Source organism: Bubalus kerabau, chromosome 3 (genome assembly GCF_029407905.1).
Source record: "Bubalus kerabau isolate K-KA32 ecotype Philippines breed swamp buffalo chromosome 3, PCC_UOA_SB_1v2, whole genome shotgun sequence".
NCBI classification, from domain to species: domain Eukaryota; kingdom Metazoa; phylum Chordata; class Mammalia; order Artiodactyla; family Bovidae; genus Bubalus; species Bubalus kerabau.
The window spans coordinates 167,098,364-167,111,097 of NC_073626.1; the positions used below are offsets into that span (position 1 = coordinate 167,098,364).

The 12,734-nt window shown below is 38.8% G+C and overlaps 1 protein-coding gene across 3 annotated transcripts in view; it reads right to left on the bottom strand.

The window, feature by feature from the left end:
* Window positions 1-12,734, bottom strand: part of DOCK10 (dedicator of cytokinesis 10) — a 305,174-nt gene that overhangs the window by 122,840 nt on the left and 169,600 nt on the right. For all 3 annotated transcript variants that reach the window (XM_055573609.1, XM_055573608.1, XM_055573607.1), the window contains exons 5-7: window positions 2,826-2,898; window positions 2,436-2,558; window positions 2,057-2,191 (exon numbers count right to left, since the gene is read on the bottom strand). In XM_055573609.1, the coding sequence (XP_055429584.1) occupies window positions 2,057-2,191; window positions 2,436-2,558; window positions 2,826-2,898 (331 nt within the window). The remainder of the gene's footprint in view (window positions 1-2,056; window positions 2,192-2,435; window positions 2,559-2,825; window positions 2,899-12,734) is intronic.

The window sequence follows — 12,734 nt, forward strand, 5'->3', positions numbered from 1 at the left end:
GGTTGCCATTCCCTTCTCCAGGGGATCTTCCCAACCCAGGGATCAAACCTGGGTCTCCTGCATTGCAAGCAGATTCTTTACCATGTCAATCAATATATTCTAGAAGGGCTTTCCCATGATGGGACGTTTAGCTCTCAAAGTTGTGACTTTTATAATTAATGGAAAGACTGGGAAAGGCTGGCTGAGGGCACACTGTCTCCCAGATCCTTTTTTACTTTAGTTTTACAGATGAAACACTGGGAATCAAACAGCTTGAGTAACTTACTCAAGGCTCTTAGATAGTAAAGGGTTAAACCAGAAATCAAACATCGACTTGTATACACCCCACTCTTATGTTTTTCCTTGGAAGACATTCTCTTTCCAAGGCACTGCTTAAGCAAAGACTGAAACATGGTCTAAAAGGTGATGGAGAAGAGGTGAAAGGTCAGATTAGAGCACTAACTGACTCCGTGTTCAACAGAGTTATACCACTCTTGGAAGAAGAAATTACACATGAATCTATGTCTCTGCAAACTTAACACCTAGCAAGGGATACAATGATACTTCTTAAAAGATGATGACTCATTGGCTACAGCAAGTTTGGAGGTACAAAGGGAAAAGAAAATATTCAGTTTTTCAGCTCAATGTCTATAAAATGTAGTTATTGATCCTTAAACCTATTGTTAAAGTCTTACTTCATATTTCTAAAGCCAAAGAGTCTCCTTTGTGACCAACAATAGAAAACTATCTCCATCTTCCATTAAAATCCTTACTGCCCTTTCCATATGGAAAGTTGGCAACTGTGTTAAAAAGCAATTATCTTTCATTTCTAGTGGAGGGCTCAGCAACACTTAATTAATTCTTTCCCTTTAAAGTTCAGTATTATTACTTCCTGGAGAAATTCCATATTTTAACAGCTAAACCATCCAGAAATAGATGAGGCTTAAGTGACTGAAGAGAATTCTATTTTGCATCCATGCATCTGAGTGCCCTTGGTATGAATCCAAGAGGTAATCTAGGCCATGTAGCAAGCTATGTGAATGCCCACGGTTTGGTGGAAACACAAAGAATTGTTCCTAGTGACTTGTGATCAAAAACAGAGTCCTGAATCTCAATGAGCCAGCGTTTAATGTTAAATTGGAGGGAAGACTACTAAAACACTTGATTGCTTCAATTTTTACTTCATAGAAAGAATTTTGCTTCATAGAAAGAATAAAAATGTTCTATCATCAGAGTAGAAAGAATAAAATGTCCAAATGAGGCATATGGAATTTTTCTGCTTCTTTTTGCCAAAATGGTCCATATAAAATTTAATACTAGGGACAATAATTTGAGGACAAATTAGTGCAGAAGAGCATTGTTGGTTAAAATTCCCATGTCTGAGATTCAGTTTCTGAGATTCAACTCTTGAGAACCAATGCAATATAATCCTTGCCCTTGAAGAAACCTGCTCTTAGAAGGAGGATGATGTGTATATACACTGTAGATTTACAATTGCAATATTACCTAAAAATAAAGGTAACATTCATGAAGAACTTTCTTTGAACTATGTGATTTACATATAAGCATACTGCATTCTTTAGCTCAGTGGATCTCTACACTGTAGCTATACAGGTGGTCATTTTCCTCTTGTCCTTGCATATATCAGACTTGCTCTGGCCTCAGGACCTTTGTACTTGCTGCCCCTGCTCATGCTTTAATCTCTAGATCAAATATTTTCTCTTCATAAATGTTTCTATCACTTCTGGAGCATAAAGATTCCTTTCCAACTTCACCATCTGTCTCTCCCCATTCTGTAGCCTTGTTCATTTTCTTTATTCCAGATTTTACCAACTATTCCATTCCGTTATTACCCCCCCCCCCAGCCTATTTTCTGTTTTCCTTACTTTATTGAAGTAAGTTTTGTGAAAGCAAGTCTCTAGGCTGCCTTCCCTCTCCACTGAATCCTTAAGAGTCTGAAATAGTTTTTGGCTCATATCAGGTACTCCATAAATATTTTTAGAATGAATGAATGATGATTGGATGAATGCATTTTTCAATTAAAAAAACTCTCAGGGAAAAAGAGATTTCTACTCACCTGTACCACACCTGTACAGGAATCCAAAAAGATACAGCCTTTGGGTTCTTTGGATATTTTTTCATCTTTGTAAAAATTCATGATGTAGGAATTATCTGGCAACTGAGTCAGCTGGAAGAAGCGCTTTTTGAATGACTAAATAAAGGAAAAAAATATGAGGAGGTAGTTCAAATTCATGGAAATTAGAATTTTCTAATCCCTTCAAGAGTACTACATTTCTTGAGCACTGTTCTGAGAAAAGCATCTTCCTTTCTCATAAATAAAATATGACACGAAACACAAACTCAATGCAAATAGCTCACCTCAGTTTTGTGACTAAAGAGGGGGTGGGTGTCATGAAAGGTGGCAGAAACAAAAATGAGTCTCTATGTCTCCTTACCCGAACAGTAACGGTGTTATTCACGGTGCTGTTAAAATTCCCCTTGTAGAGCCAACCAGACTTGAAAACTCCGGTCCCTCCCGTTCCCCCTCCGCCCTTGGAAGATGAGTGGGAAGTGGTATCCTGTACAAAAGGCATCATTAGCATCACAGCAATCTTTTGTGAATCCCAGATCTTAGACACTGCACTTAAAAATGAGACTCCCTTTTTCTCTGACTCATCTGAAATAATCATGTTCAATTTCAAAACAAACATGATTCATTTTGTCTAAAAACCCTCACACCAACGGTTACTGCAGCTTTAGGAGAAACTAGTCTGAATTTCAAACATGTTAGATAGGACCTAATTATCCTCATGTTTTAAACATTTCAATCTCAACCATTTACTTACTTCATCCTTATCAGCATCTTCATGGTCAACCTCAAAGGAATGTGAAGGAAGTTTCTCTGGTTTGTATTCTGCTCTGATATTAAAAAAAAGAAGAAAAAAGATTCTGATTTGTCATTTGAGACATTGCTTTCAGCTGAATAACAGCTACTGTGCTGGCTTTCTTATAGACTTTTATAAAATAATGTAATCTCACGTGGGGCCATTTTCTTTGGAAGTACTAACTTGCCCCCTACACCCTTATATCTTATCTCCAGTAAATAAATCTCCATTTTAAATGACAGAGTTACTATTTGCACAGATTTACACATGTCCTTTTTAATTAGATGAAGGCAAAGGGGACAATTTTAAGGCCTTGGTGATTTATATTTTTATTCTTCCATATTTTGAAGTGGAATTTAACACAGTGATATTTTCATTATTATTTTTTTTTTTTTTCCTTTTGCTTTTATGTGACATGCTCAAGGCTTATAGGATGGTCATTTGAAAACCAGCCACTACTCTGGCCACTAGGCTGTGCTGGTCCCCAACCCTGGTGTCTCCCAAAAGTCTGCACCAACGTGACTTAGCGGCATTTGTGCTCACTTTAGGCATTTCCATGGTAGCACAGAAAACACCTCTCAGTCAGAGCATTGCTGACCAGCCCAAAGGAGCAAGAGTGTTCACTTGGCTCTACAAATGGTAAAATAAGACAGAAATAAATGTTCCTTGACTTAATTCTATCTCATAACACATGGTTGAATGGAACCCAGATAGAATCATCCAAACTTCAGGCATTCCTTTATACCAAGCTAGAAAATCCTACATGGAGGATTTGCAAGGTAGAGCCTTTTCTTTGAAATGACTTATATTATGTAGAAGCAACCCATGAGCACATTCAGTATTTCCATTGCAAATGGTTTCCTATGCTAGTGGTATTCCAGACAGTAAGGTGAATAACCAAGGACTCTTTATATGAATATACATACATGAAAGTTAAAGTATTACTTGCTCAGTGGTGTCTGACTCTTTGCGACCCCATGGTCTGTGGCCTCTGTCCATGGTATTCTCCAGGCCAGAATACTGGAGTGGGTAGCTATTCCCTTCTCCAAGGGATCTTCCTGACCCAGGGATCAAACCCAGGTCTCCCACATTGCAGGCAGATTCTTTACCAGCTGAGGCTCAAGGGAAGCCCAAGAATACTGGAGTGGGTAGCCTATCCCTTCCCTAGCAGATATTCCTGACCCAGGAATTGAACTGGGGTCTCCTGCATTGCAGGTGGATTCTTTACCAACTGAGCCATCAGGGAAGCACAATTATACAGGTACTCATAAAATCACCAAACTGTTCATTCACATAGAAATTCAGTAGGTTCAAATTAATTCAAAATATCCTTTACCCTTCTTCTGAAAGACCTAAAAATGCCCATTCCCACTTCACAGTAGAGGAAGTCAGAACAGAAAAAGAACAGTAACCTCGCTACTAATTTGTGAAAAGCCTGAAATCAGAACCATGGTCTCCACACCTGATAAACTGTGTTTTTTTTTTTTTCCCTCTATTGTGGTAAAATATACATAACAGAAGAATTTCTATTTTAACTATTTTCATGTGCACAGTTCAGTAGCATTAAGTAGATTCATACTATACGCCCATCGTCACTGACCATCTCCAGACCATTTTAATTCCCAAACTGACTCTGTATCCATTAGACAATAACTTTCCACTTCCTCCTTTCCTCAGTCCTAGGTTATCATTGTTCTTACTTGCTGTCTCTAGGTTTTTGACTATTCTAAGTACATCTTATGAGTGGAATAAGGCAACATTTATCTTTTTGTGTCTGGCTTACTTTATTAGAATAATGTCTTCAAGGTTCATTCATATAGTGGAGTGTATCAAGAGTTCACTCCTTTTTAAGGCTGAGTAATATTCCATTGTAACCTGATAAGAGTTTGTGCCCCCAAAGTAATTTCCATGAAGGTATCCTGAATCTACAGAATTAGGACCCTTTCCCTGTAGACTCTGAGTATACGTCTCTTACGATGTTTGCCTGGTTCTGTTATTTGGACACTTGTCTTAGCCCTCCATCTGATTATACATTTCTTAAAGCCAGAGACGCTAATGAAGTCCCATCTACATCCTAGCTTTTTTTCTTTCCTGTTGCAGACATACTCAAGATTCATTGTTGATTGAATTATTGATAAGCAAGGTGAATAGGGATAATATGAAAAGGCATACTTTAAAACTTTGTTTTTGTAAGGGATCGTGGTGATATTCTTTTTAGCAGTGGACACGTTCTGAGTGATCAAAATCCTGAGACAACTCCAACATGTTAAATAGGTTTTTATTTATTTATTTTAATTAATTTTTATTGGAGTATAGTTGCTTTACAATGTTGTGTTAATGTCTACTGTACAGTAAAGTGGATCAGCTCTTTGTATACATCTATACCCTCTTTTTTGGATTTCCTTCCCATTTAGGTCACCACAGAGCACTGAGCAGAATACCTTGTGCTATACAGTAGTTTCTCATTAGTCATCTATTTTATACACAGTATCAATAATGTATATGTATATGTGTGTGTGTATATATATATATATATATATAAATCCCAATTCATCCCACCTCAACTTTTCCCATTTGGTGTCTATATGTTTGTTCTCTATGCCTGTAAATAGGTTTTTAAAAAGTATCTTATTATTTATTTTATAAATAAATACTGAATTTACTTTATAAATTAAAATTATTTTATAAATTCAAATTAATGGAAGTTGCTTGCTACCAAAATTCATAAGTAATAAATATAAAGCTATTCTGGTGTACACAGTACTTGATTATTATAAATGATATATGGAGTCTCAGTTCAGCCCTAATTTCGATTTATTTCTCTATTTTGTTTTGGTTGCATAGTCCTGTTAGGACATTCCAGCACCCATAGGTGCTGCTGCTACTGCTAAGTTGCTTCAGTCATATCCGACTCTGTGCAACCCCGTAGATGGCAGCCCAACAGGCTCCCCTGTCCCTGGGATTCTCCAGGCAAGAACACTGGAGTGGGTTGCCATTTCCTTCTCCAATGCATGAAACTGAAAAGTGAAAGTGAAGTCGCTCAGTGGTGTCTGACTCTCAGTGACCCCATGGACTGCAGCCCACCAGGCTCCTCCGTCCATGGGATTTTCCAGGCAAGACTACTGGAGTGGGTGCCATTGCCTTCTCTGACCCATAGATAAATAGTTGTAAATAGTAACGGTCTAATTTAAAAGCCAGAGGTTTAAAAGAAGAGTGGTAGGAAATGTATATTTCAAAGTTATTAACCCCACAGGTTCTGACACATGGTCAGTGATCAATAAACATTTGTTAATTAATGTGTATGAATTTACTTGCTATGTGTTAGTCCAAATTTCAAAAACATATTACTACATAATACAACCTTCTTCATCCATGATTTATCTGAAAGCTCAAAAATATATACCAAGAGTGCAGAAATTTTGTACTCAAGTCTTAATATGTACTAAGTAGCACATTTGTTGTTGTTTAGTTGCTAAATCATGTCTGACTCTTTTGCGACCTCATGGACTGTAGTCTGCCAGGCTTCTCTGTTCATAGGATTTCCCAGGCAAGAATAATGGAGTGAGTTGCCATTTCCTCCTCCAGGGGATCTTCCCGACCCAGGGATCGAACCTATGCCTCCTGCATTGGCAGTTGGATTCTTTACCATTGAGCCACCTGAGAAGCCCAAGTAGCACATTGCTTTTTATTAAATTGTATGCACGTATAATCAGACTTTTGTACACAAATACCGGGGATCCATGTCTCATCTAATCTTGCTATTTTGCTGAGAAGATGAGGTTCGTAACAGTTACTCACAGAAACACATAGTGAAACAGATGAGGTCAGACACTTTATCTCTGAAATGTTACTTCTTGTATTAAGGACAAGTAAGTCTAAACCATCTTTAATAAGCATGTTAAGTATGATGGCAGCCATTTTTCTCTTCCAAAGGATTCCTGGTGTATCTAGTTCTTTCTGCTTCTTGCAAAACCTTAGAGATATTCAAGTCTATCTGTGCCAGCTGCCACTGATGTTAACTTGTTCTGCCTCTTTTGTTAGGGCCAGGTGGTGCTGATGGTAGTGGACCCACCTACCAATGCAGGAGACGTAAGAGACACGGGTTCTATCCCTGGATTGGGAAGACCCCCAAAGGAGGCATGGCAACCCATTCCAGTTTTCTTGCCTAGTGAATCCCATGGACAGAGGACCCTGGCGGGCTACGGTCCATAGGGTTGCAAAGAGTTGAACACGACTGAAGTGACTTAGCGTGCATGCATGCAAATCAGAAGGCAGAACACTGATGTAGCAGACCACACTGTTATTTTGGGACTCCTGAGAAGTTCCTTCTATCACACCTAAAATTCTCTTCCTCTACTTAACAATGTCCTGACACTCCTTGAACCAGAAGCAGTCTCTTTCGCCTTTTCATTTGATTGGCAAAAGAAAACTGTGAAACACGACCCTTTCCTCAACCTCTGCTCCCGTGACAGGTGACAGGTTGCTTGAGATTCAAAGGCAAGTTCAAAGGGCTGATTTCAGAGCAATTACTTGAAGTATTTTGTCTGTAGAGGAGGAGAAATGAATGTTCCAGAATTCTTAAAATGATGGCAGGGCAGTAAAGGCACTATTAAGAAACACCCCAGGTGAAAGATAAAGGGATGAGTAGGGAAAACTGAGGATATGGCAACAAAGACAACTTTGAACATGGAAGGTCAATATTTGGCTCCAGGGTGGCCCTAAACTATATGCTAGTCCTTCTCTGTCCGTCTCCCTTTGACCTGGACACTATTCATTTCTGAATTCTTTATTCTGTCATCTTTTTTCATGTGATTTATCCTTTTTTCTTTTTCTCATAAAAGAATAATTTTATAGATATTTGATAATTGTGGCTTGAAACAGTGGCCATGTTCTACAGTCTATCATTTCTGCAAAGATATTTATAAAAGTGTAAAGAAAGGAGAGAAGGAACAGCCTTTCAAATTAGTAATGAAATAACAAAGAATTAAGGAAACAGAGTCGGGCTTTCATGAATCTCAAATGTATAAGGCTAAATACTTCTGAGGGTTTTTCCACAAATCTCTCAGCAGAGACCTGGGAATTGAGACAACCTTAAAAGGACAGACAAAGTTTCACAAAAGTCCATGATCTTAAAGTGACTTATGCACAGCTTAGCTCAAAATGCTGTATCCACAGTTCCACAGGGATTGAACCCGAGTAATAGTAGGCAGGTTCCTTACCACTGTGCCACCTGGGAAGCCCCCAGATATAGTAGATCCACACAAAGGAATGTTACTCAGAAGGAGAAAGGAGTTACCAATACATGTAACAATGTGGGTATCACTCAAAAACATCATGCTGAGTCAAAGAAGTTGGAAACACAGAAATACATACAGCATGATTCCAATGTGATGAAGTTTTAGAACTAGTAATACTAATCTGTAGTGAAGAAAATCAGAACAATGGTTGTCTCTGGGGAGAGAGGAAAGTAGGGGTGAGGACTGACCAGGAAGGGGCAGCAATGGGCTCTTTGCAGCTGATGATTATGTCCCTTATCTTAGTAGTGTTTTCAGAAGCACAGGTATGTACATAATTAAAGCCATCCAATGGTTCACTTACAACTTGTGTCTTTTCTCCTAAAGTTTCCCTCAAAAGAAAAAAAAGTAAACTATAAACATACGTATCTCTAGCTAATGGTATGCATTCTAAAGTGTTTAGAAAGGCAACATACAGTGTGTTGATATTTTAAACTCACTTTGAAATGGTCAAAATACAAGATGGACTGATAGACAGCTAGATGCATGGGTGGATGAACAGATAATGTCATAAAATACATATATAGCAAAAATAGCAAAATGCAAAAGATACATTCTAGATGGTAGGAATATGGGTGTTGACTGTATAAGTTTTCCAAAACTTTTTGTATGTTTGAAAATTTGCATAATAGAATATAGGGGGGATTTTTTAAAAAAGTGTTGAAGAAAATATCTAAAGAGTGATGAACATGACATCTCTTGAATTTTTTTAATACCAAGAAAAATTTTTAAAAAATGTACACTATTGATACTCTGTGTAAAACAGACAACTAATGAGGATATACTGTACTGCACAGGGAGCTCTACTTAATCCACTGTGGTGACCTGAATGGGAAGGAAGTCCAAAAGGCGGAGGGGAACCTATGTATATGTATGACTCACTCACTTTGCTATATAGTAGACACTAATACCGGAGAAGGTACTGGCGACCCACTCTAGTACTCTTGCCTGGAAAATCCCATGGACGGAGGAGCCTGGTGGGCTGCAGTCCATGGGGTCGCTAAGAGTCGGACATGACTGAGGGACTTGACTTTCACTTTTCACTTTCATGCTTTGGAGAAGGAAATGGCAGCCCACTCCAGTGTTCTTGCCTGGAGAATCCCAGGGACGGGGGAGCCTGGTGGGCTGCCGTCTCTGGGGTCACAGAGTTGGACACGACTGATACGACTTGGCAGCAGCAGCAGCAGACACTAATACAACACTGTAAAGCAACTATACTCCAATAGTAATTAATTAAAAATTATACAAAAATATGTGCAACTATTCTCAAATGCTGAGGATGAATTTCTCAAGTATTTTCCCCTGGCATTTCAAGGACAGATGATTTTGAAAAGAGAGAAAGGGGCTTCATACAAACACTGAAAACAATTTTTTAAATTTGTAAAGTTTCACAAGTTGTAATGTTACAATACTACAACTTGTGAAGTCTCAAAACTCTTTCATAAAAACCAAATTTTCTTTAAGCTTTCCTTTTTAGTTCACTTAAGTATTATGATACAAAAAATTATATGATAGACAGATAAGACCAATAAGGTCTCTAGCAAAACACAGCCACTGCATTAATCCTTAGTGATATTCATGCAGACCTTATTGTTCATTAAAAAATACGTGCAGATCAGTGAATGTCAATTTAGGTCATATCCCGGGTGGGGGATAGGTCAATGGGGATGCTCTTTCACTGTCAGATTTTCTTAAATCTAAGTTTGCTTGATTAAATTCACTATGAGTTGAGAGTGGTCTTAATTTTTGGAGGCGTTCTTCCTTGTCACTAAATGATCCAGTTACCAGACAGCACCTGTCACTTAGAAGACCTGCGATAATGCCAACCATGTATTAGAAATTAAATCCCCAAGTGGAGAAGGCTCGCCCTCTAAGGAAGGAGAGAGTAGATAATAAAGCATAAATTAACAAGATAATTTCCCAGGATGGAAATGGTTTTGAAGAAAATTAAAGAGAAGAAGGCCTCTCCCAGGTGGCTCAGCTGTAAAGAATCTGCCTGTTAAGCAGGAGACGCAGGAGATACGGTTTTGATGCCTGGGCTGGGAAGACTCCCTGCAGGAGGAAATGGTAACCCACTCTAGAATTCTTTCCTGGAGAAAGAATTCTTTCCTCTGTCCCAGGGACAGAGGAGCCTAGTGGGCTACAGTCTATGGGGTCTCAAAAGAGTCAGACATGACTTAGCAACTAAACAACATCAACAAAGAGAAAAGAACGATCAAGGTAGAGGTGGTAGAAGCCAGGTTTAGAAAGGGTGGTCACAGATGGCCATTTCGGTTGAGAAGGAGAAGCCGCCGTGCCTGTGATGATCTGGGGGAAGATCATCCTGGCACAGTGAATGGTGAGCAAAGATCTTGAGGAAGATAGGCTTGCAGCCAGCATTCAGGAGTGCCCCGCTGGTGCGGCTGGAGCACAGAGAGGGAGGGACAGAGAGGGGAGGTGAGGTTAGCCTTGTAAGGAAATGCCCTGGAGTGTGCTGACAGAGCCTTTGGACCATTGCTGAGGCATGCGGGCTACTGAGAACTCTTCTTTCCCACTCCCCTTCCCACTGACCCACAGGGCACAGCATTCCTGTTTTTATTGCTGCTCAGTTTCACATCTCTGGGGCTGTTAATCAATGACTGGTCTCTCTTCTGGAGATCATTTAAAGATAAGCCCCTCTGCTGGATGAAAGTAAAATTCTTCCCCCAATGGCACTGTGGGCCTTTGGGCTCCAGGTTTAGAGAGCTCAGCAGGGACTTCACCCTCTGGTGCTGGATCCACAGTAGCTGCCATTTTGGTCAGTCTTATTTCTCATTTTTACACCCAAATTACCTCCTATGTCCCAAACAAGGAGTGTGGGGATACTTGAGTTGAGTGAGGTTGGGGGCAAGTTACCAACCCTCTTAGTGGTCTGGTTTGCTTTATATAACAAGGAAGACAGTTCCTACTCCGTGGGATCATGTGAATTAAATGAGATAACATAAATACGGCACCTGGAACATTTCAGCTCACAGTGGACACTCAAGAAGAATTCTTTTATTAAAAAAAATTTTTTTTGTTCCAAATCAGTCCAGCTAAACTGGTTCCATTTTATTTGCTCTTCTGTCAAGAAATATACTTTATGAAATTTTCTTCCTTATACCTACCCATCTGTGGTAAAACTTCTAAATATGTCGTATTATTCCTGTATTTTACCCCATGGATTATGGATTAACAAAATCTGTGGCATCATATTTTTTGTTTGTTTCATAGCTTTAAAATTGAGATATAATTGATAGATGATGTTATACTAGTTTTGGGTGTATAAAGAAATGATTCTATATTTGTATATATTGTGAAATGATGACCACAGTAAGTCTAGTTAACATTGTCATAATACTTAGCTATTAAAAAAATTTTTTTTTCTTGTGATGAGAACTTTTAAGATCTACTCTCTTGGTGACTTTAGAATATTTCATAGGGTATAGTTAACTCTAGACACCAAACTGTACATTCCATTTCCATGACTCATTTATTTTATAACTGGAAGTTTGTACGTACTGATTTTCTTCACCCCACCTCTGGCAACTATCAATCTGTTCTTTGTATCTGTGAGCTTGTTTTCTTTTCATTTTGTTTTAAAATTCCACACAAGTGAGATCCAATGGCATTGTTTTTCTCTGACTTATTTCACTCAGCATAGTGCCCTTAAGCTCTACACATGTTGTCAAAACTGACAAATTGCATTCTTTTTATGGTTTAATAGTATTCCGTTATGTATATATGCCACATTTTCTTTCTCCAGTCATCCATCAGTGGACACTTAAGTTGTTTCTGTGTCTTGGCTAGTGTAAATAATGCTCTAATGAACTTGGGGGGGGGGGTGCATACTTCTTTTTGAATTTGTGTTTTTGTTTTTTTCGAATAAATACCCAGAAGTGGAATTGCTGTATCATATGATAGTTTTAATTTTAATTTTTTGAGGACTCGCCATACTAGTTTTCATGGTGGCTGTACCAGTTTACGTACCCACCAAGAGTGCACAGGGTTCCCTTTTCTCCACATCCTTAGCAGCACTTGCTATCTCTGGGTGGTTTGATTATAGCCATTCTATCAAGTGTGAGGTGATAATTCATTGTGGTTAGATTTGCATTTCCCTGCTGATTAGTGATACAGAGCATCTTGTCATGTACTGGTTGGCCATTTGTGTGTCTTCTTCGGGAAAATGTCTAGTCAGATCCTCTGCTCATTTTAAAAATCAGATTATTGTGTTTCTTTCTTTTTTTGCCATTGAGTTGTATGAATTATTTGTAAATTTTGGATATTAACCTCTTATCAGATATATGCTTTGCAAATATTTTCTCCCATTCAGTAGGTTGCTTTTTCATTATTTTGATGATTTCCTTTGCTGTGCAAAAGCTTTTAGTTTGATGGAATCTCACTTGCTTATTTGTCCTTCTGTTGCGCACACACACACAAATTGCCAAAACCAATGTCAAGCAGCTTATCACCTATGTCTTTTCTTTTTACCACCCGACCCCTCCCCCCCCCCCGCCCCCGCCCCCGCCCCCAGGAGTTTTATGGTCTCTGGTCTTATGCTCAGGTAGTAAATCCATTT